At 42.8% G+C, this 27,526-nt stretch overlaps 1 protein-coding gene across 1 annotated transcript in view; it reads right to left on the bottom strand.

Annotated features, from left to right (window-relative positions):
- GOLPH3 (golgi phosphoprotein 3) overlaps positions 1 to 15,880 on the bottom strand; it is a 42,829-nt gene extending 26,949 nt beyond the window's left edge. The window contains exon 1 of the mRNA XM_089496923.1: positions 15,119 to 15,880. Coding sequence (XP_089353049.1) covers positions 15,119 to 15,349 — 231 coding nt within the window. The 5' untranslated portion in view covers positions 15,350 to 15,880. The remainder of the gene's footprint in view (positions 1 to 15,118) is intronic.
- Positions 15,881 to 27,526: the final 11,646 nt, after the last annotated feature.

Raw genomic sequence — 27,526 nt, 5'->3', positions numbered from 1 at the left:
AGCTTTGCTGTCTACCCAACATTCACTATTTTTCAAATATGTAACATATGGAAGGCAGTATGATTTCCACTCTTGCTTTAATATATCAGTCTAGGTGCAGTGGTTCCCAAACTTTGGACCTCCAGGTGTTTTGGACTTCAACTCCCAGAAGCCCCAGCCAGCTTGGCCCCCTGTCTAGAACTCTGGGAGCTGAAGTCCAAAACATCTGTAGAACCAAAGTTTGGGAACCATTGGTTCAGGAGTATGAAGTCTACCTGTTATTTTACCTTTGAGGGCAATTATTCAACTTAGAAGGCTCAACAATCATAATAATAATAATAAAAAATCAACTACAGTAAGCCCTCTGTATACATTAAAAATGTAAAGCATGATTTCATGGTGTCAATAGCTTTTTTAAAATTGTGATCACAATGAGGAGGTGTGGGTTTTTGTTTTGTTTTCTGAGATGAAGTTTAGTCTTTTTTCCCCCAGTTGCACTTTCCCCTTCCCATGGCTACCTCCCTTGCATCAAACAGGTTCGTTAGATGCCTTCATTGACATTGGAATTATGGCTTTGATTCTTTACAATTTAGAGGCAAGTGGGTGAACAAGTGCAGTAGGGTTATTTGGTGTCCAGACAGACAACCCCGCTCTTACTAGGAGCCCAGCCCATGGCACAATTGATTTTTAATGTGTTCCTAGATTTAGTTTTGGTAACAGATTCTTTTGCTCATCTGGCCACATGTTACCTAGCAGTCTGACCAACATGATGTAGTTTGGAATGTGACATGGGAGTTTATTATTATTATTAACCTTTATTTATAAAGCGCTGTAAATTTACACAGCGCTGTACATACAGTCTTTTTAATTACAGTGGTACCCCGGGATACGAATTGATCGCGTTACGAAATTTCCGGGGTACGAAAAAGTTAGATTGGAAAAAACTGTTCCGGGTAACGAAAGATTTTTCGGGTTACGAAATTCATTTCGGCGCGTTTCGGCGCGAAATTCAAATGCGAAGTGCGGCTAGTGGCTTTCCAGCGCTAACGGAAAGCCTTTTCGGGTTGCGAAATGTATCGGGTTACGAACGGCGCCGCGGAACGAATTAATTTCGTAACCCGAGGTAGCACTGTAGACGGTTCCCTGCGCTCAGGCTTACAATCTAAAAAGGCACCACACAAATGGAGAAGGGAGTAGTGGTGGGGAAGAGGATGAGGTCCAGCAGTTCCTGTCTACCTCCAAGGCCTGGACCAAGGCAGATGGACTGGAGGGAGGGCTTGGCTTCATAATGGATGGTTAATCTTCATCCAGGGAGGCAAGCGACAATTATGCAAGGCCTGGGAATGCTTCTCTGAACAGGATGGTCTTCAACTCCATTTTGAAGCTGGTTAAAGTGATGGCTCTTGTTTGGGGGGAAAGAAGGTTCCAGGAGTGAGGGGCAGTGAGTGAAAAGGGGCGAATCCAAGATGGGGCAGAGGAAATCCTGGGCTGGGACAGTAGACCTTGACTACCAGAATGGAGGGCCCTAGTGGGAAGGTGAGGAGAAAGAAGGTCTGATAAGTAAGGAGGGGCCAGTCCATGGAGGGCTTTAAACGTTGACAGCAGGAGCTTGTACTGAATGCGGAAAGGGAGGGGGAGCCGGTGAAGGGATGCCAACACAGGAGAGATGTGGTCAGAGCGGTGGGCGGATGTGATAATGCGTGCAGCTGAATGCTGGACAGAAATTAAAGGACGGAGGTGAGAAAGAGGAAGCCCTGCCAGAAGGATGTTACAGTAATCAAGTCGTGAGATCACTAAGGCATGGACCAGGATCTTGGCAGTAGAGGTGGAGAGATATGGTCGGATTTTGGCAATATTGTACAAAAGGAATCTACAAGTCTTGGCTGTGGTCTGGATCTGATGGATACACGACAGAGAAGAATCAAAGATAAAACCAAGACTGCGGGCTTGCTGGACTGGTTGAATAGAAATGTTGTCCACAGAGACAGAAAAGGAGTGTTGAAGGGTGGACTTAGGGGGAAAGACAAGAAGCTCCGTCTTGGACATGTTGAGCTTCAAACGCTGATGGTGTATCCACTGCGAGATAGCTGTGAGAAAAGACGAAACTTGCTGTTCAAGCCTTGGAGAAAGGTCAGGGGTGGAAAGATACAACTGGGTGTCGTTGGCGTACAGATGGTAGGAAAAACCAAAAGAGCTAATGAGTTTACCTAAGGACAGTGTGTAGAGAGAAAACAGAAGGGGACCCAGAACAGAGCCCTGGGGAACTCCAACAGATAAGGGGACAGGAGATGAAGTCTGACCACCTGCAACCACTGCAAAAGATCTGTCTGACAAATAAGATCTAAACCAGTCAAGAACGTTTATCACACGGGAGGAATTTATCTTAAATTCGAATGAAAGGAAAGTGGGGCCAGAACACATGCACGTGAATTTGCTAGTTCAGCGAATTTACGTGAATTCGAATTGCGTCTGAACTGACTTCCCACTGCCTGAAATTGCGTGTGGTAGTCTATCACACAACAACATGAAACCCCATGATTGCGTTCAGATTGCCATTGGATTATACTTCCAATTTCCCTTGCCTGATAAACTCCATGGAGTTTCAAAACTGATATCCAGGTACCTTTAATTTCCAGAGCAAAGTTGCCTCAACTAATGTGCTTCAGAATTTCACAGCTGCCATGACAACCAAGGGTCTATCTGAATGTGCATTCAAGTTGTATAGCAAGCCACCTATCTATTGGTGGGAATTTTTGCTTACTCCGTTATCATATATCAACCACCATCTGCTTAAAGTTGGATATATGGTCCCCTTTAATGATCGCAGTATGAGATTCAGGATGCTCCAGCCCCTGAGGCTAATGGACCCAAATGGTTTCCAGATGGTCTATGTTAACAGCATCCAGCTAATTCTGGCAATTATCCTATCACAGACCTAGAGCCCTAAACAGAAGGCTTAAGTCAAGGCACCTTGCAAAATAGTTGCTAAGTGCCTTCTCAAACTAGCTAAAACTCAGGTTTCTCTCTGTTTATTAGGAAATTGCAAGCAACAGCTAGCAAGGAGGAAGACTGAAGTGGAGGAAAAATATTGAATCCACACTAACATGGCTTAAAAACAGTCTGAATCACCACTGCAAGGCAGTAATCCCCACAAAGCTATCTTTTTCTCACGCCAGAATGTCTGCCACTCTCTTACAGTGCTTGTTCAAGTAGAAAAATGTATATTTTTAAAGAGTCCCTATCCGTACATATTTTTAGATCCCCTCAGTGATGTACAGCAACAGTTTTTCATGTCGTGTGGATAAAAGCACTGTGATCTGTTCCATCTTGGAGTCTATAGAAGACACAGTCTATAATAGAACCTCTTCCTGTTCAACTTTTTTGGACGAATTTGTGTTGTTTGACATTTAGGTGCCTGGAACAGGTCACCATACTAGATGCTGATACAATTTTGTCCATCTTGCCTGATCGAAAAATAGTAATCCAATTATGGAATACCTTTAAAAGTACTACTTTGTTGTTGTTCCTGGGTGCTGTCAAGTTGATTTCTGAGTTATGGAGATCCTAAGTCAAGTTTGTACTGTATGTTATGAGTCTTCAAATTGTTTCCATCTTATAGCGACATTTCTTCAGGTTTCCTATGGAGTTTTCTTGGCAACATTTGTTAGAGATTTCCCATTGCCTTTCCCTGAGGCTGAAAGCATGTGACTTGTCCAAGGTCACCCAGTGGGTTTCATGATCAATCTGGGAATCAAACCCTGGTCTCCAGAGTTGTAGTCCAACACTCAAACCACTATGCCAAACAGTTTTCTGGAGCTGAGAGTGTGTGACTCGCCCAAGGTCACTCAGTGAGTTTTCATGGCCAAGTGAGGAATCAAACCTTGATCTCCAGAGTTATAGTCCAATGCTCTAACCACTACACCACGCTGGCTCTCAGAAGTACTACTACCCATCCACATATACTAATCACACCACTATCTGCAGTAGGATTTTCTTTCCCATGCACTATGTGAGTAAAGGTTTACTGAATGTTAATGGATGATATCAAAAAGCAGATATCTGGTTAAAAAAAATACCAATACATACAAACTGTAATAACTTTGAAAGAAAAGGAGAGGAAACATATCACTACTTTCTTCAAACATTTTTCCTTTCCCTCCCTTAAACTGACTGTTTTAATTGTAAAAGGGCAACCTGCAGAGGGTTAAAGCCTTGCAGAAGGAAATTCAGTTGGCCCTCGAACCCACCACCCCCCTGATTTCCCATATGCCTAAAAAGAGAGAGGGAGATATAAATAATCTTCTCTTTATTCCAGTAAATAATGGGCCAGATCTTCCACTTCACATGCACCACAGACCTGCACAACTTGACAGTAGCTGGGGGCCAAAATTAAAATAGACTAAACAGATAGCTTTTAATTAAATGTTAATTAATTAATAAATATATTTAATAATTATTATAATTGATTATAATTAATTAATATTAATTCTGTCCTTCTCTGCTTGGCCCTCTGTTCAGAAGAAAGCTGAGCAGCCTTGCCTGTCCTTCTCTTCTACTTGGACTTCCTCTTGGGAGAAAGGGGGTCAAAGGAGGAGCCTTGCAGGGAAGCATCTGCCCATCCTCCTCTTCCACCTGTCCTTCTCCTCAGGAGAAAGCCGAGCAGTGGAGGAGCCCTGCAGAATGGGTGTTCGCCTGTCCTCTGCCACCACCTGGCCTTCTCCTCAAGACAAGGCAGGGTGATGAAAGACCCTTGGAGAGCAAGCATTTGCCTGTCCAACTCTGTCGCCACCTAGTCTTCTCCCTTGGCAGAAAGCTAGAAGCTGAGGAGCCTTAGGGGGCAAGCATTTGCCCATCCTCTTCCTCCTCCATTCGGCTTTCTCAGGAGAAAGCTGAGCAGTGGAGGAGCCTTGGAGGGCAAGAGTTCACCTGTCCTCCTCCTACTCCTCCACCCATCCTTCACCTCAAGAGAAAACCAGGTGGCAGAGGAGCCTTGCAGGGAGAGTGTTCACCCTTCCTCCTCCTCCTCCTCCGCATGCCCTCTCCTCAGGAGGAGGCTAAGCAACAGAGGAACTTTGAAGTTTTCCACATCCTCATGGGCTGCTCAAAATCCTTTTGCAGGCCACATGTTGTGCAGGCCTGGTCTATTTGATACTAGATGTCCTGGAATCTTCCTTGCTAGAGCACTGTGTTCACCTACTCAAAAAAGCAAATAAATGAACACTATATGTTGTTCACATTTCATTAGGAAAGACCTTCTTCTTCTTCTTCTTCTTCTTCTTCTTCTTCTTCTTCTTCTTCTGCTATCTATTTCATAAATCTTAGAATCATAGGATAATAGAGTTGGAAGAGACCGCAAGGGCTATCCAGTCCAACCCCATGCCATACAGGAAATCTAAATCAAAGCATCCCCGACATATGTCCATCCTGCCTCTGTTTAAAGACCTCCATGGAGGGAGATTCCACTACACTCCAAGGAAGTGTGTTCCACTGTCGGACAGCCCTTACTGTCAGGAAGTTCTTCCTAATGTTGAGGTGGAATCTCTTTTGCTGTAGCTTGCATCCACTGTTCCGGGTCCTAATCTCTGGAGCAGCAGAAAACAAGCTTGTTATATGACATCCCTTCAAATATTTAAACAGGGCTATCATATCACCTCTTGAATACAAGACTGATACGTCTCTCTGTACTCTAACATCTAATATTCTCTGTTTGAAAATGGTTTTTATGTTAGATTTGGAAACATTCTAGGCCTCCACACTAAAGCTATACAAGGCGCTCTTGCTATCTGTGGCAGATCTGTTTCAGATCTCCCCCGCTGATAGTAAAAGACGTGGGCCCTTAAGTCCCATTCTTTTCAATGGGTGCACACTCCCGCTTCCACCGCCACTTGTACATGCACCAATTGAACAACCTGGGGCTTGCCGCCCACGGAAGCTCAAACTGCGGATGGCAAGCCTGAGCTTGGCACGGACACACTGTAATTTATAGCACTTTAGAAAACTTAGAAAGCCGGGATTTTTCTGAAGTTTTGATTATTTGCTCATTTATGTGATGTTTATTTTTATAAATCTGCACTGACCCCTAAAGGGGATCAGTTAGGCACACTGTATTTACATGTCCAGGTGATAGCTGAGAACTCATCAATTACAACAGCTTTTAAACATTACTCTTAAATATTTAATAATAATAATAATAATAATAATAATAATAATTTTTATTTCTATCTTCCTGCCTCTCCCAATGGATCAAGGCGGGATCACAGCAGTTAAAATTACACGTACAATATTGCAGCATTAGTTACTGCACAATTAAAACCACAGCTAAAAATATAAAAACATAAGAACATAAAAGCATAGAAACATAAAACATCAACTTTAATCTATGCTGTTCAATCCTCTGTTATAGTGCCATTCACATTTCGCTTCATTTCTCTCACACCTTCTCCCTGCCACCTCCTCCTCCTTTTTTCTTATCAAGAAGAGGGGTTGATCCCTCTTACCAAAGATGTGAATTAAACGGCTGGTGACAATGTTTGTAGACCCAAATCGGACCACTTGTATTAGGTCCTGTACTGTTCATATTATTCAAAAGCTAGTGACTATATCTGCATGTATTTTTTACCAATAGTAAGCCACAGCATGAATGAGCTGTGTGCTAGTACAAGCAGCCTGCTTCATTCTCTGGGTTTGGACATCTTACAAAGTCATACCCTCCTCATGAGTTTATAACATGAAGTCTGTGTGTATAGCACACTGCTTGTTCACACTGTGCTTTATTAAGCCAGGATTCCAGACTTAAAAGTCACAGTTGACTACAGCCATTGGGTATGAAATCATAATGGTATAGTGATTTCAGCACTGGACTACAATTCAGGAGACCAGAGCTTGAATCCTGGCTCGACCATGGAAAGCCACTGGGAAAATCACACTCTCTCAGCCTCTGAGGATGGCAATGGCAAACACCCACTGAGGAAATCTTGACAAGAAAACCCCATAAGTCGGAAACGGCTTCAAGGCATGCAGCAACAACAACAACATTTAACAATTATTGTTGAGTATTATAAATAAAACACTGAAATGTGTAAGATCAAGATGGCATGGCTGCTTTGAGGTAGTCTTAAATAGGAACTTATTTTATTACAACCTAAGTTTTCATGGATTTCAGCTTCATTATTTCATGAAATGTGCTGTAATCCATTAAGGTTTATGCCCTAATAAGACACACTATCCTTGAAGGCTTTCACAGGAAGCATCCATGTTCTTTTTGTGGGTTTTTCAGGCTATGTGGCTGTGTTCTAGAAGAGTTTATTTCTGACCTTTCACCAGCATCTGTGTGGCTGGCATCTTCAGAGAAGATGCCACCCACAGCTGCTGATGAAACGTCAAAAATAAACTCTTTCAGGACTTGGCCACGTAGCCCAAAACCTTCCCACAAAATACACACTATTGTATTTGTAGGAAATGATTTACACAGTTGCCCTTCTAGAAATGGGTGCCTTAAGCAGACTGTACTGAACTTGCATATTTGCATTGTCAAGATATTATGCAAGTAAATAATGAGGAATTATAGGAAAAATAGACTTTCAATAGAAAAGAAGAAAAATGCTTGTATTAGTATAGGAAAAAGCTTACACAGGGCTAACTACAGTCGGCCCTTCTTATACATGGATTTTTTAAACACGGATTCAAGCATACACGGTTTGAAAATGTTCAAAAAAAGTATAAATTTACCTTCATTTTCCATTTTTTATAAGGGACACCATTTTGCTATGTCATTATATTTAATGGGACTTGAGCATACACAGATTTTGTTATACACGGGGGATCTTGGAACAAACCCTAGCGTATAACAACGGTCCACTGTAATATTATCTGGTACACATCAGAACAAACAGTACTTTGAAGGCTGAAGCTGTCATTATTGCTTATTTTGAAATCCAGAATCATAGAATCATAGAGTTGGAAGAGACCACAAGGGCCATCCAGTCCAACTGCCTGCCATGCAGGAAATCTAAATCAAAGCATCCCCGACAGATGGCCATCCAGCCTCTGCTTAAAGACCTCTAAGGAAGGAGACTCCACTACACTCCGAGGGAGTTTGTTCCACTGTTGAACAGCCCTTAATGTCAGGAGGTTCCTCCTAATGTTGAGGTGGAATCTCTTATCCTGTAGCTTGCATCCACTGCTCCAGATCCTAGACTCTGGAGCAGCAGAAAACAAGCTTGCTCCCTCCTGAATATGACATCCCTTCAAATATTTAAAAAGGGCTATCATAGCACCTCTTAACCTTCTTTTCCCCAGGCTAAACATCCCCAGCTCCCTAAGTCGTTCCTCATAGGGCATGGTTTCCAGACCCCATTGTAGTCGCCCTCCTTTGGACACGCTCCAGTTTCTCAATGTCCTTTTTGAATTGTGGTGCCCAGAACTGGACACAATATTCCAGGTGGGGCCTGAGCAAAGCAGAATAGAGTGGCACTATTACTTCTCTTCATCTAGACACTATAGTTCTATTGATGCAGCCTAAAATTGCATTGGCCTTGTTGACTCATGTTCAACTTGTGGTCTACTTGGACTCCTAGATCCCTTTCACATGTAGTCTCATTCAGCCAGGTGTAACCCATCCTATATCTGTTCATTCCATTTCTCCGCCCTAAGTGCAGTACTTTACATTTCTCCGTGTTGAAATTCATTTTGTTAGCTTTGGCCCAGCTTTCTAATCTATTAAGGTCATTCTGAAATTTGATCCTGTCCCCTGGAGTATTAGCTATTCCTCCTAGTTTGGTGTCATCTGCAAATTTGATAAGTATACCCCCAATTCTGTCCTCCAAGTCATTGATAAAGATGTTGAATAGCACTGTGCCCAGGACAGAGCCCTGTGGGACCCCACTGGTCACTTCTCTCCAGAATGAAAAGGAGCCATTGTTGACCACCCTTTGGGTTCGGCCAGTCAACCAATTACAAATCCATGTAACAGTTACGTTGCCTAGCCTGCATTTTACAGGCTTGTTTGCAAGAATGTTATTCTTAAAATAAAAGTTTAAAATTACATTCTTTATTAGTTACACTTTACAATGTTATAGCATTTTCTTATCTATTACTTTCAAATTTTCTTTATAGGATACATTGTAAATTTAAAGGAACTACTGCAGAGATCCCATTAGAGATTTGTCCCATTATTAGACAAATCCTAGTTTTACAAGAAGTCTGAAAATCAAGAAAAATATAACTCACAATGGCTGAGTTTTAAGTAGGAGAAGATTCTCAAGATTAGGAAACAGTACAAAAAAGGGGTTGGCTGCGCATCTGAACATGTTCCACTTGATTTAAGCTGGGGTGGCTGAGTACAGGCTGTATGAGGTCTCCAATCTACTCCCTTATTCATAAAAGCTAAATTTGAAAGACCGTTTGGATCCTCTAGTCTAGGTGCTGTTAGGGCAATTTTGCAACACTATTGTCCTCCAGGATTGCTATAGAAGCAGGGGCTGGTTTTGAAATTAAGTGTCCTGCAATCATAAAATAAACCAGGGGGGTGCTGAGAAACTCCCCCAACTGCCCTTTTAAAACTCCAAGGTATTTAAAACAAACAGGCATGCAGCTGCCAGACATCTCAAATGTGCTCATGCTAATACAGTACATAATTGAAGCCAACTATCATTTAAAAAGGCAAATTATCCTTGCTCCACACAGTTAGAATTTTTACATATTTGTTTTACAAAACATCCCCTTCCTCAGCCAGCTTTAAATATCATCTAGACCTCTCTTATTTTATTAATCTGTAGTTTTCAAAGATTTCTTTGCAACTGGTAACACTTGATATTGTCACTATCTAAATATTCTAAAATTACTATCTTGCTTGAAATAGCGCTTGGCTTGTATAATGAGATGTCATGAACCAACCAATTCCCTTCTGCAATTTGTTTACTGTAAGCCCTCCACGTTTGCAGATTTCACTTTTGCTGGTTTGATTATTATATTCTCTCTAGGAATCTTTAGATTCTCTAGGTTCTCCAGCACAACTCTGTTTTGTTAACTTCTGCCAAAGGTTGACCATAGAATCGTGCTGGAGGACCTAGCTATTCTTACAGAGAACACTCCTCTAGGCATTTTAGGTCCTCCAGTATCACTGTGTAGCCAATTTCTGCCAGACGCTGACCACAGAGTTGTGCTGGAGGACCTAGAGATTCCTAAAGAGGTGTTCTTGGAGGTTAAAAAATGGTTTTGTATTTGTGGTTTTTCCACTTTCATGAGGGTCTTGTGCCCCTAACGCCAGCAAATGTAGAAGTGGTCTCAAACTAGATTATTTCTGAAGTGTGTTTTAGACCGTTGTTGCATCAGCAAATAAGAGCTGGAACATGACATTTATGTATTGATGGAAGAATTTATAATGCAACACATCAACTGCGCTAGCATAACTGTATCAGACCTTAACTTAAATTGGCATTTACACAATATATAACCAGCTGCCAGTTTATAAAAATACACCCACAAGGAACCCTATTCTCAAGAACATTAAACTAAACTGTTCTCTGAGAGATTCGTAAATTTGCTGTTTCTCTTCTCCTGTCTCTCTTAAAGGCCAAAAAACTTCATCGCAACCAATTTTCACAATTTTCTACAATAAAACAATGTTCCCTAAACACTTTTACACCCCTTCTCAGATTACCAGCTTTCTCAATTTTAGATACATTTAACTGAAGAGTTTTATATATGTTCATAAACAATCTGGAGTTGAAACCGAAGGCAAAACACTCCAACAGGATCTCTCTAAACTGGGAATATGGGCAGTAAAATGGCAATTTATATTCATTGTAGGCAAGCATAAAGTAGCAAATATCAGAGCAAAATAATCCCAACTTCACATATATATTGATGGAACCTGAGTTGGCACTGACTGAGCAAAAAAGGATTATGGTAAAGTTCAATGAAGTTCAATGACACTGCTAGTGCCAGAGAGAGAGAGAGAGAGAGAGAGAGAGAATTCATGTTGGTAACCTTTAGAAAAAGAATTCAAATTAAAACTGACAACACCATATACCTTATAGTCCAACCACATCTAGAATATTGTGTAGAGTCCTTATAACTGCATCTATAAACTAAATTGTGAAGTTCAAAAAGCTAAAGAAAAAGCAACCAAAATGTCTGAAGGACCACAGAAATTGCACTATGAGAAGAGATTATAATTTTGGGGACTCTTTAGCTTATAACATAGTTCAACCAAGGGTTTATAAAATTATTCATGGTGTGAGGAATGCAGAAAAAGAGCTTTTCCCTCTGTCTCAAAATACTAGAATCCAGCTCTCCTACTGAAACGTAACTTCCTTGGATTCAGGACAGGTAAAAGAAAGTATTTCTTCACACAACACATAATCAAACTGTGGAGTTTACTGTCACAAGAGATGTTTGACAGTGAGACACACTTGTCTCCTTCTTTAGAGGTTTTTAAACAGAGGCTGGATGGCTATCTGTCGCGAGTGATTTGACTGTGTCTTCCTGCATGGCAGGGGTTGGACTGGATGACCCTTTGGGCCTCTCCCAACTCTATGACTCTAAGACATGGTGACGGTTGCAGGGTAATGAATGGCTACTAGTCAAAATGCCAGTGTGGCATACTGGTCTGAGTGTTGGACTGTGACTCTGAAGCCCAGGTATGTAGAGATCTTGCAGCACCTTTGAGACTAACTGAAAGAAAGAAATTGGCAGCATGAGCTTTCATAGACTTAAGTCTACTTCCTCAGGTGCATTTTTTGATTCCCTGCTCAGCCGTGAAACCCAACAAGTGACCATTGGGCAAGTTAGACTCTCTCTCTCACCCTCAGAGGACAGCAACAGCAAACCCCTTCTGAAGAAATTTGCCAAGAAAACCCCATGACAGGTTCACCTTAGCGTCACCGTTAATAATAATAATAATAGATTTATTTCTATCCCGCTTTTCCGCGATGATCAAAGCAGCATACAGATTAAAATTCAACATAAAAATACATACATATCAATAAAAACAATGTAAAAAATATCATATTAAAAACTATTACACAGCCAGCTTGGTTGAATTGATCCAAAAACATTGCGAAAATTGTTACACAATAGGGGAAGAGGGCATAATATCACATCTCATGGGGGGAAAGCTTGGTGAAAGAAAAAGGTCTTAAGGTTCTTTCTGAAAAGGTCCAGGGAGCTGGTGGAACGGAGCTCGTCGGGAAGGTTGTTCCACATTTTTGGGGCCGAGATGGAAAAGGCCCTTTGCGAGGTCACCGCATATTGTGCATTTGGGACCTTCAACAAATTCTTCCCGGCTGACCTGAGTGTGCGGGTGGATTATATGGGGAGAGCCGGTCCTCCAAGTACCCTGGGCCCAAGCCATTTAGGACTTTATAGGTACTGTAATTACCAACACCTTGTATTGGGCCCGGAAGCGAATAGGTAGCCAGTGGAGATCTTTCAAGATAGGTGTTATGTGGTCTGCCCTGGAACATCCAGCGACCAATCTGGCAGCCATGTTCTGCACTAATTGAACCTTCCGGGTTTGGTACAAGGGTTGCCCCATGTAGAGCGCATTACAGAAATCCAATGACAAGTCAGAAATGACTTGAAGGCACACAACAAGAACAAGATAGCTATGCACTACTTCTAGCATCAGAGGCAGGATGTCTCTGTATATCAGTTGCTGGAGAAAACAAGACAATAGGGGCTCAGTTGTAAAGCTTTCTATGGACAACTGGTAGTCACTGTGCAAACAGAAGGTTGGACTAAAAGAGACAGTCCGTCTGATCTTTTTATGTTCTACCCAGTCCTAAAATAAACATCTTAACATTCAGGACGAATGCCTAAACTCATCTCTTAATGTACACATGCCATAACATACTCTGCAGAGAGAAGGAGTACCATGAGGAACAGGATAACAGCAACTGTGTTATTATCATGATTATTTCCCCAAAGTTCCTTGGTCATTGGGAAGACCTATGGAAAAGGACTCCCATCCCACCGCCTACCTTTCCCCTCAAAGACCTTCATTAGGTGGGATCTCTCACCCCCATCCCATCCATCAACTTAACTCTTTTGCCCCTTCGAACTACTTTCTTTCTTTCTCCCCCACACACTCCCTTTTCAGGTGCATCCACACTGCAAAAATAAAGCAGTCTGACACCACTTTAATTGCCATGGCGCAATGCTACAGAATGCTGGGGTTTGCAGTTTTGAGGGATATTTAGCCTTTCCATCAGAGAGCTCTGGTTCCCCTACCAACTACAAATCCCAGAATACCACAGCATTGAGCCACAGCCATGAAGAGCGGTAACAAACTGCATTATTTCTACAATGCAGATTAGGCCAGAGTCATGGCAGTTAGTGGTGTCAGACTACTTTATTTTTGTAGTGTGGATGCACCTTAAGAGAGAGCGCATGGGGAGAGAGAGAGGGAGAGAGAAAAAGAAAGCTATCTGACTGAGCAAAAGAGTTACAAATCCACAATTCCCACAATCCTATAGCATAGAGTCACTGCATTTAGAGCAGTTTCAAACTGCATTATTTCTACAGTGCACATTAAACCTGTATTATTATTATTATTATTATTATCATATTATTATATTATTATCATATTATTATTATCATTATTATTATCATCATCGCAAAATTGGGACTCAGAGAGGTTTACCATTGAAAAGAAGAGTACAATTAAAAACATACAAAAGTGAGCATTAAATCAGAATTACATTATTACAGTATTATAACAGACCACTCATTAAAAGCATAAAATACAGTTTAAAAAAAGACAGAAACACATTAAAAACACTTAAAAGCTATAAAACAGTATGAGAGCCAATGTGGCAAAGAGGTTTGAGCATCGAACTACAGCTCTGGAGACCAGGATTCGGTTTCCAGCTCCGCTATGAAACCCGCTTGGTTACCTTAGGCAAGTCACACTCTCTCAGCTTCAGACAATGGCAAACCCCTTCTGAAGAAACCTAGCCAAGAAAACCCTGTGATGATATGTTGGCCTTAGGAAAGAACTTGAAGGCGCAGAACATCACTATTTGCTAGCATTCGTGACTTTTCTCATGGCCCCTTCTTCTCATGAAGTGAGGCACAGCAGCCTCCATTTGGTCAAGAGAACAGACTTCTGAAACCCTCAGCAAACTACAGACCCCAGCATCCCACAAGACAGAGCCAAAGCGGCCTTTAAAGTGGTATTAAAGCGTTGTAAGTGTGTAGTAATGGTTTGAGCGTTGGAGTAAGAGATGAGTGTTTGGATTCCACTTGGCCACAGAAACCCCCCGTGCCTTTGGGTGAGTCACTCTCTCTCAGCCTCAGGGGAAGGCATGGCAGCCTACAAAGCCTGGGGAGGCCCCTCCTCTGCGCGCTGCCACAAACCCTTCCTCCCAAAGCCCACAGAGACAGGGCCTGCTTTTGCCTCACAATCGGTGGCCGGGTGTCCTGCTTTCCCTGCCTTTCAGCCTCTTGCCCGGGAGGAAGGGGCTCCCAAACGCCCTCCATCAAAACGCCTTCTTCAGTCCCGACTTATCCAGAAGGGGTCGCCACTGCCTCCTGAGGCTGAGGAGGAGTGAAGCAGTGGGCTTCTTTCCCTCGGGGAGTAAGAGGTCTTTGAGGAGTAGGAGCAGGGAGGAGGAGGAGGAGGAGTAGCAGGGCCTATTTCTCCCTCCTCCTCCTTCCTCTCATTCTATTGTTGTAGATGCCAACACCGTTTTTTATCGAGGAATGGAATAGGAATGGGGGAAACATGAAGGAAAGCCATCTTCCTCGGGAGAAGGGCAAGGACTAACCCAAACCCCCTTCTCCAGCCCTGGATCCCGTGGCCAAGCGGGGGCAGCCTCAAGGGCTAGGGCCAGGAGGCTGGAGGGGGCCTCCTCCCTTGGGCCTTCTGCCCCGGAGGCCGCTCGGAATGGCCTCCCTTCGGAGCCTGGCTGCCCTCGTGCCTCCCTTCCCCTCTTGCCTTGGGGGCCTATCCGGTCGCCCTGCCTTGGGCCAGTCGCTCTCTCTGGGCCTCAAGAGCAAGGCCTCTCTCTCTTCGGGGTCGCAGCCAGGCCTCCTCCCGAAGACAGAGCCCCGAGCCCTGGCCCTCCAGCCCCGCTCCCCCCAGGCAGCCTCCCGCCCTCCTCCTCCTCCTCCTCCTCCTCCTCGGCCTCCTTACCTCTCGGTCCTTGAGGCCCAGGAGCAGCACCTCCTCCATCAGGGTGAGCCGCGTCTCCTTGGAGTCGCCCTTCTCCTCGTCGCCGGGGGCCTCCCTCCGGCCCTCTTCCTCGCCGCCGCTGCCGCCGCCTCCGCCGCCTCCTCCGGCGCCATTCCCGGCCTTGTCGGCGCTGCGGGAGGCTTCGGTGCGGCGCTGGACCAGGCCCGAGTTGCGCTGCGTGAGAGAAGTCATGGCGGAGGAGAAGGAGGAGGCCGAGACCCTCCCGACCCCCGGCCCTTCCGCCTCGCCTCGCCTCTCCTCTCGAGGCCCGGCCCGGAGCCCTCCGCCGAGTAATCCAGGCGGAGGAGGAGGAGGAGGAGGCGCCTCTCCGTCAATATGGCGGCCCTCGCTGACGCCAGCAGCAGCCACGACGGAGGAGGAGGGAAGGAAGGAAGGAGGGAGGGAGGCCGGAGGGCCGCGCTTGGCCACAGCCAGGAAAGACGGGAGACAGGGAAGCACGAGGGGAGACTGGGCCGTGTTCCCTTCTGGGCGAGGAGGGCTCCTGGGGCAAATAGTCTGCTGTGATGCTCTATGGATAAGCCTTCTCCGGTGTTTCCCTTCATACACAGATTCCCCAATGGCTCCCTATGGACAAGTGTTGCCCTAGGAGCCTCTCTGGGCCAATATCCTCCTGTATCTCCTCATAGGGAAGCCTTCCCAAGGGTTCCTCTGGGCCAGGACTGCCCTTGCCTTCCGTGTCTCCCGCTGCCTTGCCATGGAGCCCGGCTGAGGAGACTCGGCAGCTGCTTCCCTTCCCTCAGGACAACGAAGGGCGTTCTTTAAGGCCCATCCTCACTGAGCAAATACTGCAATCCAGTTGGACACCAACAACCATCACCCAAAAAGGCCGTTCCCTGCCCCGACTCTACTGTTTCCCAGAAGACAAGGAGGAAAAGGTCCTCTTTCTGGACGCCCAACAGGCACTTGGTCCACACTGCAGAGATAACCCAGTTTGGGGCTGCTTTCCCTGCCCTGGATCAGTGGCAGGGAATCCTGGGAACTGCAGAATTCAAACATATAGCCATGTTGGTTCTTAGAATCAGTGTGTAGAGAGGTCTTGTAACATCCTTAAGACAGGGGTGTATCTCTACACAGCATCCCTTGTTGTTGTTGTTGTTGTTGTCGTGTGGCTTCACTGGGTGACCAGAGACCCCCAAATCAGAAACTGAAACATATTTGGGATGGTGGTTTCAGTAAAGGCAGACGAAGTTGTCATTAGTGCTTGCTCACTCATTGTGTCCTAGTCCAATGCTCAAACCACTGCTACACCCTTATAGCACTTTAATACCCCTTTGGCTCTGTCCTGTGGAGTGCCAGGGTCTGTAGTTTGGTCAGGGTTTTAGCACTTCTTATCTTGACCAAACTGACTTACCAAGGTACAAACCTGGGGTGGGTTCAAACTGCTATAATTGGGCAGTGAGAATACACTCCTGGTCTAGAGATAGGAACCTTTTTGTTTTGTTTTGACTGCTTTTAGGGCAAACCAGGTTGCAGAACGGAGGGGGGGGGGGAGGGGGGAGTATTATTTAAGACAACAAAGTGTTAGCCTAAACCAAAAACAAAAACATATAGTTCTAATGTCTAACATATTCTGATGATGCAATGACAAAACATTCCCTTACATCAAAATAAGCAGTGTATAAACAGTGCAGTACACTACAAAAATGCATTAAAGACAAGAAGTATCTAAACTTCCAAAATGCATTAAAAGTTAAAAAGAAAAAGAAAGGAAAGCTGCAGTAGCAGCAAAACCATTATCTTATTGCCAAAGAGTCATCCAGTAAATGTAAGCAGGATAGATCAGGTTTATAATAATTCTGTATCCTTGCAATTTGTTTGAGCATCTAGGACAATTGTTTTGCTGCTACTACAGCTTTCCTTTACCACTGAGGAAGACTTTTGTTGAAATGCGTTTGAATGTTTTGATACTTTTTACTTTTAATGCATTTTAGAAGTTTGTCACTGCATAATCAGAATATTTTAGACATTAAAACTATTTTTATGTTTTACTCTGTAAACATTTTTTCCTAGACCTTTCTGTTTGTTATACTGGAGTATTATTTAAACCAAATCAAAAATATAAATGAAATAAACCATTCAAGTGGAGAGAAAGGGAGTCAGACCCAGAACTTGTGAAAGCTACTCATTGCCTAGTCATTACTGGCTGGGGGATTCTGGGTGCTATATGGAAAGGATGTAATAACAGCAACAACAACAGCAACAACCACCTCCCCGTCCTCTAGTCAGGCCATTTCATTATTTTTGCTGCAAAGCAGGCTGAAGGAATCTTTTCCCCCACCTTCCCTTTGGCTGCTGCAGAGAAGGCAGAGAAGTTGGTTGGCCTTCCATCTGCTGAGGTCCTGACATCTATTTGCTTCTAATTTCTTTGAACTGTTTCCCTTCCAGCTGGTTGCAAAACCTTCCTAGCTAAAAAAGAAAGAAAGGGTGGCCCAGTTTACTTCTCTCCCCCTTCTTCCCATTCCTTTTCTTTTTGTGTCTGGTGTTCTCATACCATCTGTTCTTTATAAGAATATTCTTACTAAGGAGTAATCCCCAAGTTTGCCCTATTTCTCATTCTTGGTGCAGTGTGTCCACTAAGGTCATTCTTTCAGGAAGAATGTGGGAGATGTTGATGTCTGAAGCCCAAGTTTAAGGTTTATGATATTGAAGTTTTGTTCTACCTTCCTTCTTGTGAGACACTTTTATGTTCCTTCTAGAATGTAAGCCTGCCTTACTGGTATTTCTGGACTTTCAAAACCACTACGGCAACCTTTTTTTGGACTGAATTGATGACAATTACAGTGGACCCTTGTTATCTGCTGGGGTTTGGTTCCATGACCCCCCCCTCCCGCCCATGGATACCAAAATCCATGGATGCTCAAGTCTTATTAAATTGAATGGTATAGTAAAATTGTGTCCCGTATACAAAATGGCAAAATCAAGATTTGCTATTTGGAATTTATACTTTTTCTGGAATATTTTCAAGCTCTGGATGCTTGAATCCATGGATAAAGAGGGCCAACTGTATGTGTGTGCTTTATTTGTGTATACTTACAGATATTCAGAATGTATGTGCTAGTCTTTAATAGGATGTACTCAAACTGTGTGTGTATGTATGTGTATACTGTGTCTATAATACGCACACACATACGCACACACAGTGGGAACATGTATATAGATATTCATATCCAGTAGGATATAGGCAACTACTGGATTATGTTTATGATTGTTTTTTAATTTTTGCATGTTTTTAATCTTAATTTTATATTGTTTTAACTAGGTTATTTTAATTGGTCTTAAAGTGTTATTATCTTGTGAACCACCTTGGGTCCCTTTTTGAAGAGAAAAGCACCATAAAAATAAATAAATGTGGCTGTTGAGAAACCGGGGGATCCAACAGCACAATCATGTACAGGACGTGACTACTTAAATTTTGGGATGTTTTTTTCAATGTTGGGTAATCTGAGGAAAGCATGTATAGGACTGGATCCTACATTTATTTATTCTATGCTATTCTCTCTGTTGCCAAGTCATGAAGTAAACTCTGTACACATGAGCGAGTAAACCCATTGAGCACAGATTTACTTTTGTGCAAGGATTTTGGTATAAGGCTAGTAGTAAGTGTATCTGGACACAGTGTGACTTACCCCTGAGCAAATACACCTAGATCTGAAACATTAAATGTATATCATAGAATCACAGTGAGAAGAGACCACAAGGACCATCCAGTCCTTGAAGGCACCATCTTCCCCACACAGTGGCCCTGCAATTTCTTTGTTTTTCCTTTTGCTATGGACATAATTAACCTTTTTCATTATTTTGAGCCTCTTTAGCAAGCCTGAGCTCATTCTGCACACATGCTGGCTATTTGCTTGAATTCCTTTTTGGTGATCCTCCTACATCTTTTCCATATCTTGTACATGTCCCTTTTAAAGCTTAACTCATTTTAAAATGCTTTAGACATCCATCCTGATTTCTTTATAGACACCCCTCATGGGAACTGTTTGAAACTGTGCCTTCAGTACTGTATCTCACTCTTAAGAAACTCCCATGAGACGAGACAAACCCCCCTCTCCTTCTCTAGTATTTCCAACCTCAGGATTGCTCCCAGTATTTCCTACACTTACTGAAATCAGCTTTCTTACTGGAATTTAGAAAGTGTGTCTGACTCTGCTTGGCTTCCCTTTTCCACTATATAACACATTCCAGGAAAACATGGTCACTTCCACCCAATTAAACAGGTCATCACTGTTGGTTAGGATCAGATCTAATATAAATGGACCAAGTGCCTATACCCTTTTCAGCACAGTGTAATATATGTCAGTGTAGTTATCATAAATTCCACTGTTGTGCAACAAATTGCACAGTGTGCAACAGAACCTTATGTTCACATGTTGCACAATAGTTTATTAGCTCTGTACCACCAAGTCAAAAGTGAGGAAGGGGACAGTATTTACATAACCCCCGAGAGAGTCCAACTTCCTGAACAATGGTGTTTATGTCCCAAGAAAATTTCAGCTATAGTAATAGAGATTTCTTTTCAGTGTACACGTGCTTCATATGTACCTTATATGCATCTGGGATATACTGTAATTACACTGCATATTTAAAAATGATCAAATGTTTACCTAGCTGCCTTGGTACATGATTAATTTTCAGGGCTCCAACCAACACCATGTGTTGCTGCACCTTGATCTCCACATCCAAGAGCTGCTTTAGAGTAGATCCAAGGGAAAATCTGTCTAAAAAGTAACTTTGTCAGGCTTTGCTGCCAATCAACCATGGCCCTGTCCCAGACACTGAGTATACATTAGCCACTGAATATGTTTATTATTCACTGAGCTGTTTTCAGGGATGGAGGGACAACATGACTTTTTTATTTGAGCTTTCTCTACATCTAAAAATCTCATACTTTTCCTGAACTGACACCTTCATCTAGTATCTAAGTGGCCTCAGCCTTGCATTAGTACCCACCTTGTTGGGGGGCAATTAGCTTACTGCTTAGAGACCACATTGAGTATGAAGTGGTACAGAAATGTAAATGCTAATGCTATTGCTGTTGCATCACCTCTGATCCTCAGAGGATCAACATTAATTACCTGCATGCATGAAATTTGTGGAATAGCCTCCATAACTGAATTCCATAATTTTATGTGATTTTATGTGTGATTTTATTATTTGGACAATTCAGTTTGTGCCGAAATGCAGGACGAAAGTTACTAAATAAAATGCATTTAATAATGTACCTTATATGCATCTGGGATATAATTACATTGCATATTTATAAACGATCAAATGTTTACCTTCAAGTGAAGCATTTTGAATAGGTGATTTGATCACCAGTCACTTATTTCTAGCCAAACTACCACACGTTAGCATAAGATATAATGTTTGCTTCACTATGCTATACTCTGTTGAACTGAATTTTTCTGCAGTTTTCTCTTCTGAAAAATTTGCTGTGATAAATGTATCTGTAACCGGCTCATGGCATGTATACTGCTACTTGTTAATCATCTCAAACTTGTAGTTAATCTTGTGGCAGAATGTATGTGGCAGAAAAATTCAGTTCTCATAGAGCAGCCAAATAGAGAAAACGTGTGTATAAATGCCCATCACTGTAGTTTATGTTGATTTGCCTTTATAGTATTTTATAACATTGGATTACAAAATATTAGGCTTTCTGGTTAATAATGTTATGTTCCTTTGCATTTTTTACCATACTCCTAAAAAGATACTGTTAGAAAGATTTATTATTGTGCTTTTGAATTTTATTAGCTTCAGGATGCATACCTTCAAGATTAATCTCAAATGACCTGTTAGATAATAGCACATGAACCCAACATGCAAGTGGCCATTCTCAACAATTAGGCAAAGTAGATAATTGAGACCAATTTCTTATCACTGGGGGAATAGCACAAATGAGCACGACATTATACACAAGACAAAATAATGTTCTCAGAATAATATGTTTATTTTATTAATAGCAGACTTGTCCAGAACAATCGATTCAGTCTAAGGGGATTATGATATAGGGAAAAGGACATCCTTTTCCCGTCCTTATCATGCTATCGCATGAATATTATCATACAGCTTTGTGCCTATCTGGTCATTATCCCATCACTGAAGTGTAATTGTCCATGATCATGCGAAAGACTATCAGATGGTGTTGCGCTTATCCCGTCAGTGAATTGTCCTGTCATCTTTCATTAACGTAAGTTTCCATTATTCAAAAGTGACAGGACAATTCCTCTTCAGTGACAGGATAATGACAGGATCAGTGTGATGTGTGTGATACTCTTTCAAGTGATAAGGATGGGAGCAATCCGCTTCACTGCCATCCTCCCCCCCCCTTCCCATCTGATGATCTCCAAATAATCTGCCTTTCTAGCTTATATTCAGGCATATCCTTTAATAGGCTAAATCCTCTTTTGGCATGCACTGCTTAAAGCAATATATAAAATTGTTTTCTATTTTAATTTTAATTAGCTGGCATGATTCTATGATCCTTGCATAATGTGAAGTGGTCTTTGAGTGGAGAGAGTTATGAGCACCCTTTTGTTAGACTGTTCCACATGTAACAGCAATTCCTCACTCAATATGGTTGCAGTTGAACACCATTACCTCCTTTTCTGCTTTGGGTCAGAATACAGTGAGTGACATGATGTCTATATATTATGACCTCATTTCATCGTATTGTGACCTCATAGACACACTGTGTAGGGATACATTGCTTAAGCTATAGAAAGTGGTGCCAGGGATCCTTTAACAGGAATAAAAAGCTCCTCTCTCCCATCCAGTCTCAATGCCTACAGATTGAAGCTGGCGAGGAAAGGGAACACATTCTCAGGCACTCTGCTATATATGCCATAGAAAATAAGCTACTACTTTATGACAGAAATCTCAAATTTTGAGGCCCAACAGCTTTGCTATAAGGCACAATTATTGAACCTTGGGGCTTCCAGATGTTGCTGACAACTCTTCTAATCCATTATTGTTTGATCTAATTGGGAGAGGTGAGAAGATATAAATAAACTTTGTTGTTGTTCTCTTTGCTGGCCAAAGTTTTAGGAGATGAAATAAAGAACACGACAGGCAAAGGTTTCATACCTCTGCTATAGAGATTGGTGGTGCCATTTAATATTAGCAACAGAAATCGTACAGTGGCTTTCACATAAATTGTTAGGTAGAAATGACTACCACTTCACTTTAGGATCACCTAAATACACACTGTTATGCCTTAGAGAACTATCCTTGGCTGAAAACCCCTTCTGAATATGTATACTCATTGCAAGCTGACTTTCATATTTGCATAGGTGGACTGTCCCTTAAACTCTTATAATAGAAATATAATTTAAAAATGTGAATGTAAGTATTGTGCCAAAATACAGCATTCAGTGCTGTATTTAAAAAGGATGTTGAGAAACTGGAGTGTCTCCAAAGGAGAGCGACTAAAATGGTGAAAGGTCTGGAAACCATGCGCTATGAGGAACGTCTTAGGGAGCTGGGGATGTTGAGCCTGGAGAAGAGAAGGTTAAAAGGTGATATGATAGCCCTGTTTAAATACTTGAATACATTGAGGAGGGAGCAAGCTTGTTTTCTGCTGCTGCAGAGACTAGGACCCAGAGCAATGGATGCAAGCTCCAGGTAAAGAGATTCCACCTCAACATTAGGAAGAACTTCCTGACAGTAAGGGCTGTTTGACTGCGGAACAAACTCCCTCGGAGTGTAGTGGAGTCTCCTTCCTTAGAGGTCTTTAAACAGAGGCTGGATGGCCATGTGTTGGGGATGCTTTGATTGAGATTTCCTCCATGGCAGGGGGTTGGGCCGGATGGCCCATGTGGTCTCTTCCAAGTGTATGATTCTGTGTCTTCCATTAAAGTGCATAAAGCATGATTTGACATTCTTAAGGACAGTTTTTACAACCACAATATTTCTGTAAAGCCATAAGCTTACAAATAGAGTGATTAGAGCCTCTCTTTTTTTGTCTAACCAGAAAATAGTGATGTTGAAGAGGCAGTTTTATGCAGAATAAACACATTTCTATGCTTGTCATACATTTATTTCATCTGCGTAGGCACAGTGACAGTCAAAAGAAAACACAATTATATATTAATCAGTATGCATTAGCATGATTTCAAAGGAAAGTGCACAATTAAGAGTCACAGAAACAGGAGAATATAATGCTTGATGCACAAAATATTGAAAGGTACTCTCCTACTCTTTACAGGCAATATGCCCATTTTAAGATGTCAACAACAAAGCACTTAATGCCTGGCATTTTACGGAACACATTTCAAATACATTCCATACTTACTTCAGTAATTCTTAAAATCCATTTGTAATGTGTACATGTATGTATCACCAAAGTAGCCTGTCAAGTTATGGCAGCCCTGTGATTTCACAGGGTTTTCTTAGGCAAGGAGTACTCAAGAGGTGGTTTTACCAGTTCTTTCCTCTGAAAACTAGACTACAGCACCAGTATTCATTAGCAGTCTCTCATCCAAGTACTAGCCACCCACTGCTTACCCTGCTTAGTTTCCAAGATCAGACAGGATCTGGTGCCTTTAGGGCAGGGGTAGGCAGCCTTTTTGAGCCGTGGGCCGGGTTGCTGTCCCTCAGACAACTGGGGGGCCGAAGCCAAAAAATAAATAATTAAATATTTTTTTAAAAAATTTAAATAAATAAATAAACCGGGACAAATGTAGGACAACATTTTCAAATGGTGGACACTTTTTTTAAAAAAAGTGGAGGACACGCAAAAAAAAATGCTGATTTTTTTAAAAAATGTTAATATAAATGCATGTTTCTGAGGCGTCTATAGACAATTGCCCCCCTTGCCCCTGTGCGTGAGAGGCCAAAGGCCCCGGCTGCAATCGGCAGCAGGACCGGGCTGGGGCCGGTCCCAAGGCCTCGCCAGGCCGCATCCGGCCCACGGGCCGCAGGTTGCCTACCCCTGCTTTAGGGTACAGCCTTATTCCCCCATGTTGCACCTGGAGGCTGATGCTGATTTAATATTGTAAGCTTGTTCAAAATCACCTAGCGTGCTCATGACTGAGGCTCAAAGTGCTGTAGCAGTGTGTACACTACCCTAGGAGTAAATCAAATATAGCACTGGGAGAACATCTCCTACTTCTTCAGAGTTCATACCATGCACTGTCCCAGTATTTAGAAGATAAGTATTGTCTAATGTGTATTTCCAACTGTTAAGGGAGCATGTTCTTGGAAAAGATATAATTTATCCGTTATGTCTGTATTCTGATTGTTCTCCATTGATGAATGTGGCTCTCCTCCTCTCCCTACTTCCTAATAATAATCCTGTGAAGAAGGTCAGACTGGAAGGAAGTTACAATTCCAAGGTCACCAAATGAGTTGCATAGGTCTGTAGGAAGTAGTACCTAGATCTCCCAAGTTCCAGTCCAGCATTGTAACCACTATACCACATTAACCCTCCCTGCTGTCCAGCTACCAGTGTCCAGAAAGACCAAAACAGCTCATTTCTGTCCACTCTGCAGAACTAAAGTCAGTAGTGGAAATCATGGGCTGGACACATCACAAGGAGGGAAGCAGCTTCATGAGACTGCTGATGTTGTGGCAGAAGTCCTTTCTCAACTGAATTGCCTCCAAGCTGTTCTCATTCTCATTCTTCCTTCTCCCAATCTGGACTGCTTGCTTCACATGGCCACCTTCTTGTAATGCATCACTGAGCAAAGATGCCTGACCAAGTGAACTGGCAGAGACGCAGACAGTCTAGGCTGCTACCTTCCAGCAAGCAATGCACATGTGCTATTCTGCTCTTTTATTTTGTTTACTAAAACATTTATATTGCATGACACAGCAAGCAGACTTGGGCTGATGTAAAAGAAAACTGTTTTAATCAAAGTTAAACGGTTAAAAGACAGTAAAAAAATAATTTAAACAGACCAAAATTATATTAAACAATTTAAAAATTTAAAACATGTTTAAAAACAGTTCAAACAGGTTAAGGTAATTTAAAACAGTGTATATGTACAGAATAAAATTAATTAGGGCCACAGGGCTTTAGTAAAAAGACATGACTCTAAGAGGAGGGTATTCCTTAACTGGGTCACCCTAACACAGAAGGCCATCTCTCACAGGACATTGCCTCCACTGGTGGGCACAAAGAGACCACAGTCCTTAGGTAAAAGTATATAGGGAAATACTCCTTCAAGTACCAAGGTCCCAAGTTCAGTCACTACTAGCATCTTTAATTCAACCCAGAATTCCATTGGGAGCCAGGACTATGGCGCACTGGCGTAGCCTAGAGAGCAGGTCTTCAGGACATCTGCCACTCAGCGCTTTTGCCCGCCCACGTTGGTATATATGCCCTGCAAGAGGCCTTTCTTTCCAGGTTACAGTGAGAAAAGAAAAAAAAAGCCATAAATCGTTCATGTTTCACTGGGAGTCTAAATGCCTCATCTTTTAAATGTCTACTGCGTCAGTATTCTTGTAATTCTTTATCACAGGGTCGTTTTTGAGGCCCTAAACACCTTTACTTGTAATATGCAAATTTCTCCCGAAGCTGACCAATGGGAAAGAAGCAATCGGCCCTCCCCTTGGGTTGGTTTTCAATGGCTTGGTGAAGGAAGAGATTTTGCCTTGCTTGTAAATAGGGGTAGCTTTAGGGTAGCAAAAGGCTGCAGAAATAGTTTGACTCCCCCCTTAAACATCCATGTCTCAGTGCTATGGGATTCTGGGAATTGTAGTTTCTTGTGGCACCAGAGCTCTCTTGACAAAAGGAGGCTGAATGGTCCACAGAGGAGGCGTTGCCTGGGGGCAGAGCCTCTTGCCAGCAGTCTGCGGTGGAAGAGAGGAGGCTGCGATGATGAGGAAAAGCAGGGGCTCCTCCGGATGGTCCTGGCACTTCCCTTGGCTCCCTCCCTCCCTCCTCCTCCTCCTCCTCCTCCTCCTCTCAGAGCTCATTCACACTCCCTGGCTTTTCTCTCTCCCCCCCTCTGCACTTTGAGACCCCTTTAACTGCCAAAGCTCAATGCTCTGGAATTCTGGGGTCTGTGAGGCATTTGGCCTTCTCTGTCAGAGAGCTCTGGTGCCACAATAAACTACAATTCCCAGGATTCCATAGCACTGAGCCCTGGCAGTCCAAGCAGTGTGTTTTGGACACAGAGATCCTCCAAATGAATCCAGTCCCTAGCTTTTATATCTCTCTCACACACTGCAGGAATAATAATCCTGGGAATGCTAGTGTTTGGGAGACATTGAGACTTCTCTGTCAGTGATGGCTCTGAGGCCACAATAGACTACAATTCCCAGGATTCCCCAGCACTGAGCAGTCTCAAACTGGACCATTTCCTCAGTGTGGATGCACCTGGGGAGGAATTCTGGGCACTGCAGTTCAACTAAGTTTGGAGGGTTATGGGACTCCCTGTCAGAGATAGCTCTGGGGCCACAATGTACTACAATTCCCAGCATTCCCCAGCACTAACCCAGGACAGTTTAATCACTCTCGAACTGTTTAATCACTCTTATTTCCTCAGTGTGGATGCAGCTTTGGTGAGGAACTCTGGGCATTTCAGTCCAGCATTGTTTTATTTCTGCAGTGTGTTTTGGACCAGAGACCAGGTGACCAGGCATCCTCCTCCTTTTCCAGGACACGTCCTCTTCTGTCAAATTTCAAAAGGTCCTCCATTTGGATCATGGCTAAGAAGCATGGATTTATAAGTACATGGGTGTTTTTAGGTTTTATTTTTGGCCATGTCCTACATTTTTTTGCTTGGGTGCCCTACATTTTGGGGTGAGGGCATTGGTCACCTTGGTCAGATAGCTTTCCAGGGGTTAACTGCCATTCTGCTGTGGTGCTGGAACAGACCACCATTCCCAGAATTCCATAGCATTCAGCCAAGACAGTTAAAGTGGTCTCAAACCAGATTATTTTTCCAGTGTAGATGCAGCCCAAGCCTTTTGCCTCTCTTATGCCTGAGATTTCAAAGCCCAGCCTTGGCACCACAACAAACTACAAATCCCAGGATTCCATAGGATGGAGTGATGAGAGTGAAAGCAGTGTGGCAGCAGCCTAAGTGTGCTTAATGCAGTTCTTAACATGGTGCACTTCTTGCCTACAGAGTCTGACAAGACTTTTTTGTTTAACAACTTGTACCCATTAACTCCATTTCATGTCTTCTTTATTTAGTGGGGAGGAATACAGACAAAACAAGTCAAAATGAAGAAAAACCAAAGTCCCTTGGCCAAGTACACACTTCTGAGAAGTATACTTGGTGAGACACCTGAAACCGAGGGCAAATCCACTTTTTGTTTAACCATGTTCTATATGCATAGCCATGTTAACCCATGTTCAGTGTTAAACCCAAAGGGTTTGGTTGTGGAATAAGCCTC

Source organism: Sceloporus occidentalis, unplaced genomic scaffold (assembly GCF_023333645.1).
Source record: "Sceloporus occidentalis isolate IW3139 unplaced genomic scaffold, rSceOcc1.0.p SCAF_1, whole genome shotgun sequence".
Classification (NCBI taxonomy): domain Eukaryota; kingdom Metazoa; phylum Chordata; class Lepidosauria; order Squamata; family Phrynosomatidae; genus Sceloporus; species Sceloporus occidentalis.
Note: the sequence above shows the minus strand (reverse complement) of the source record. Positions and strands in the feature narration are given on the sequence as shown.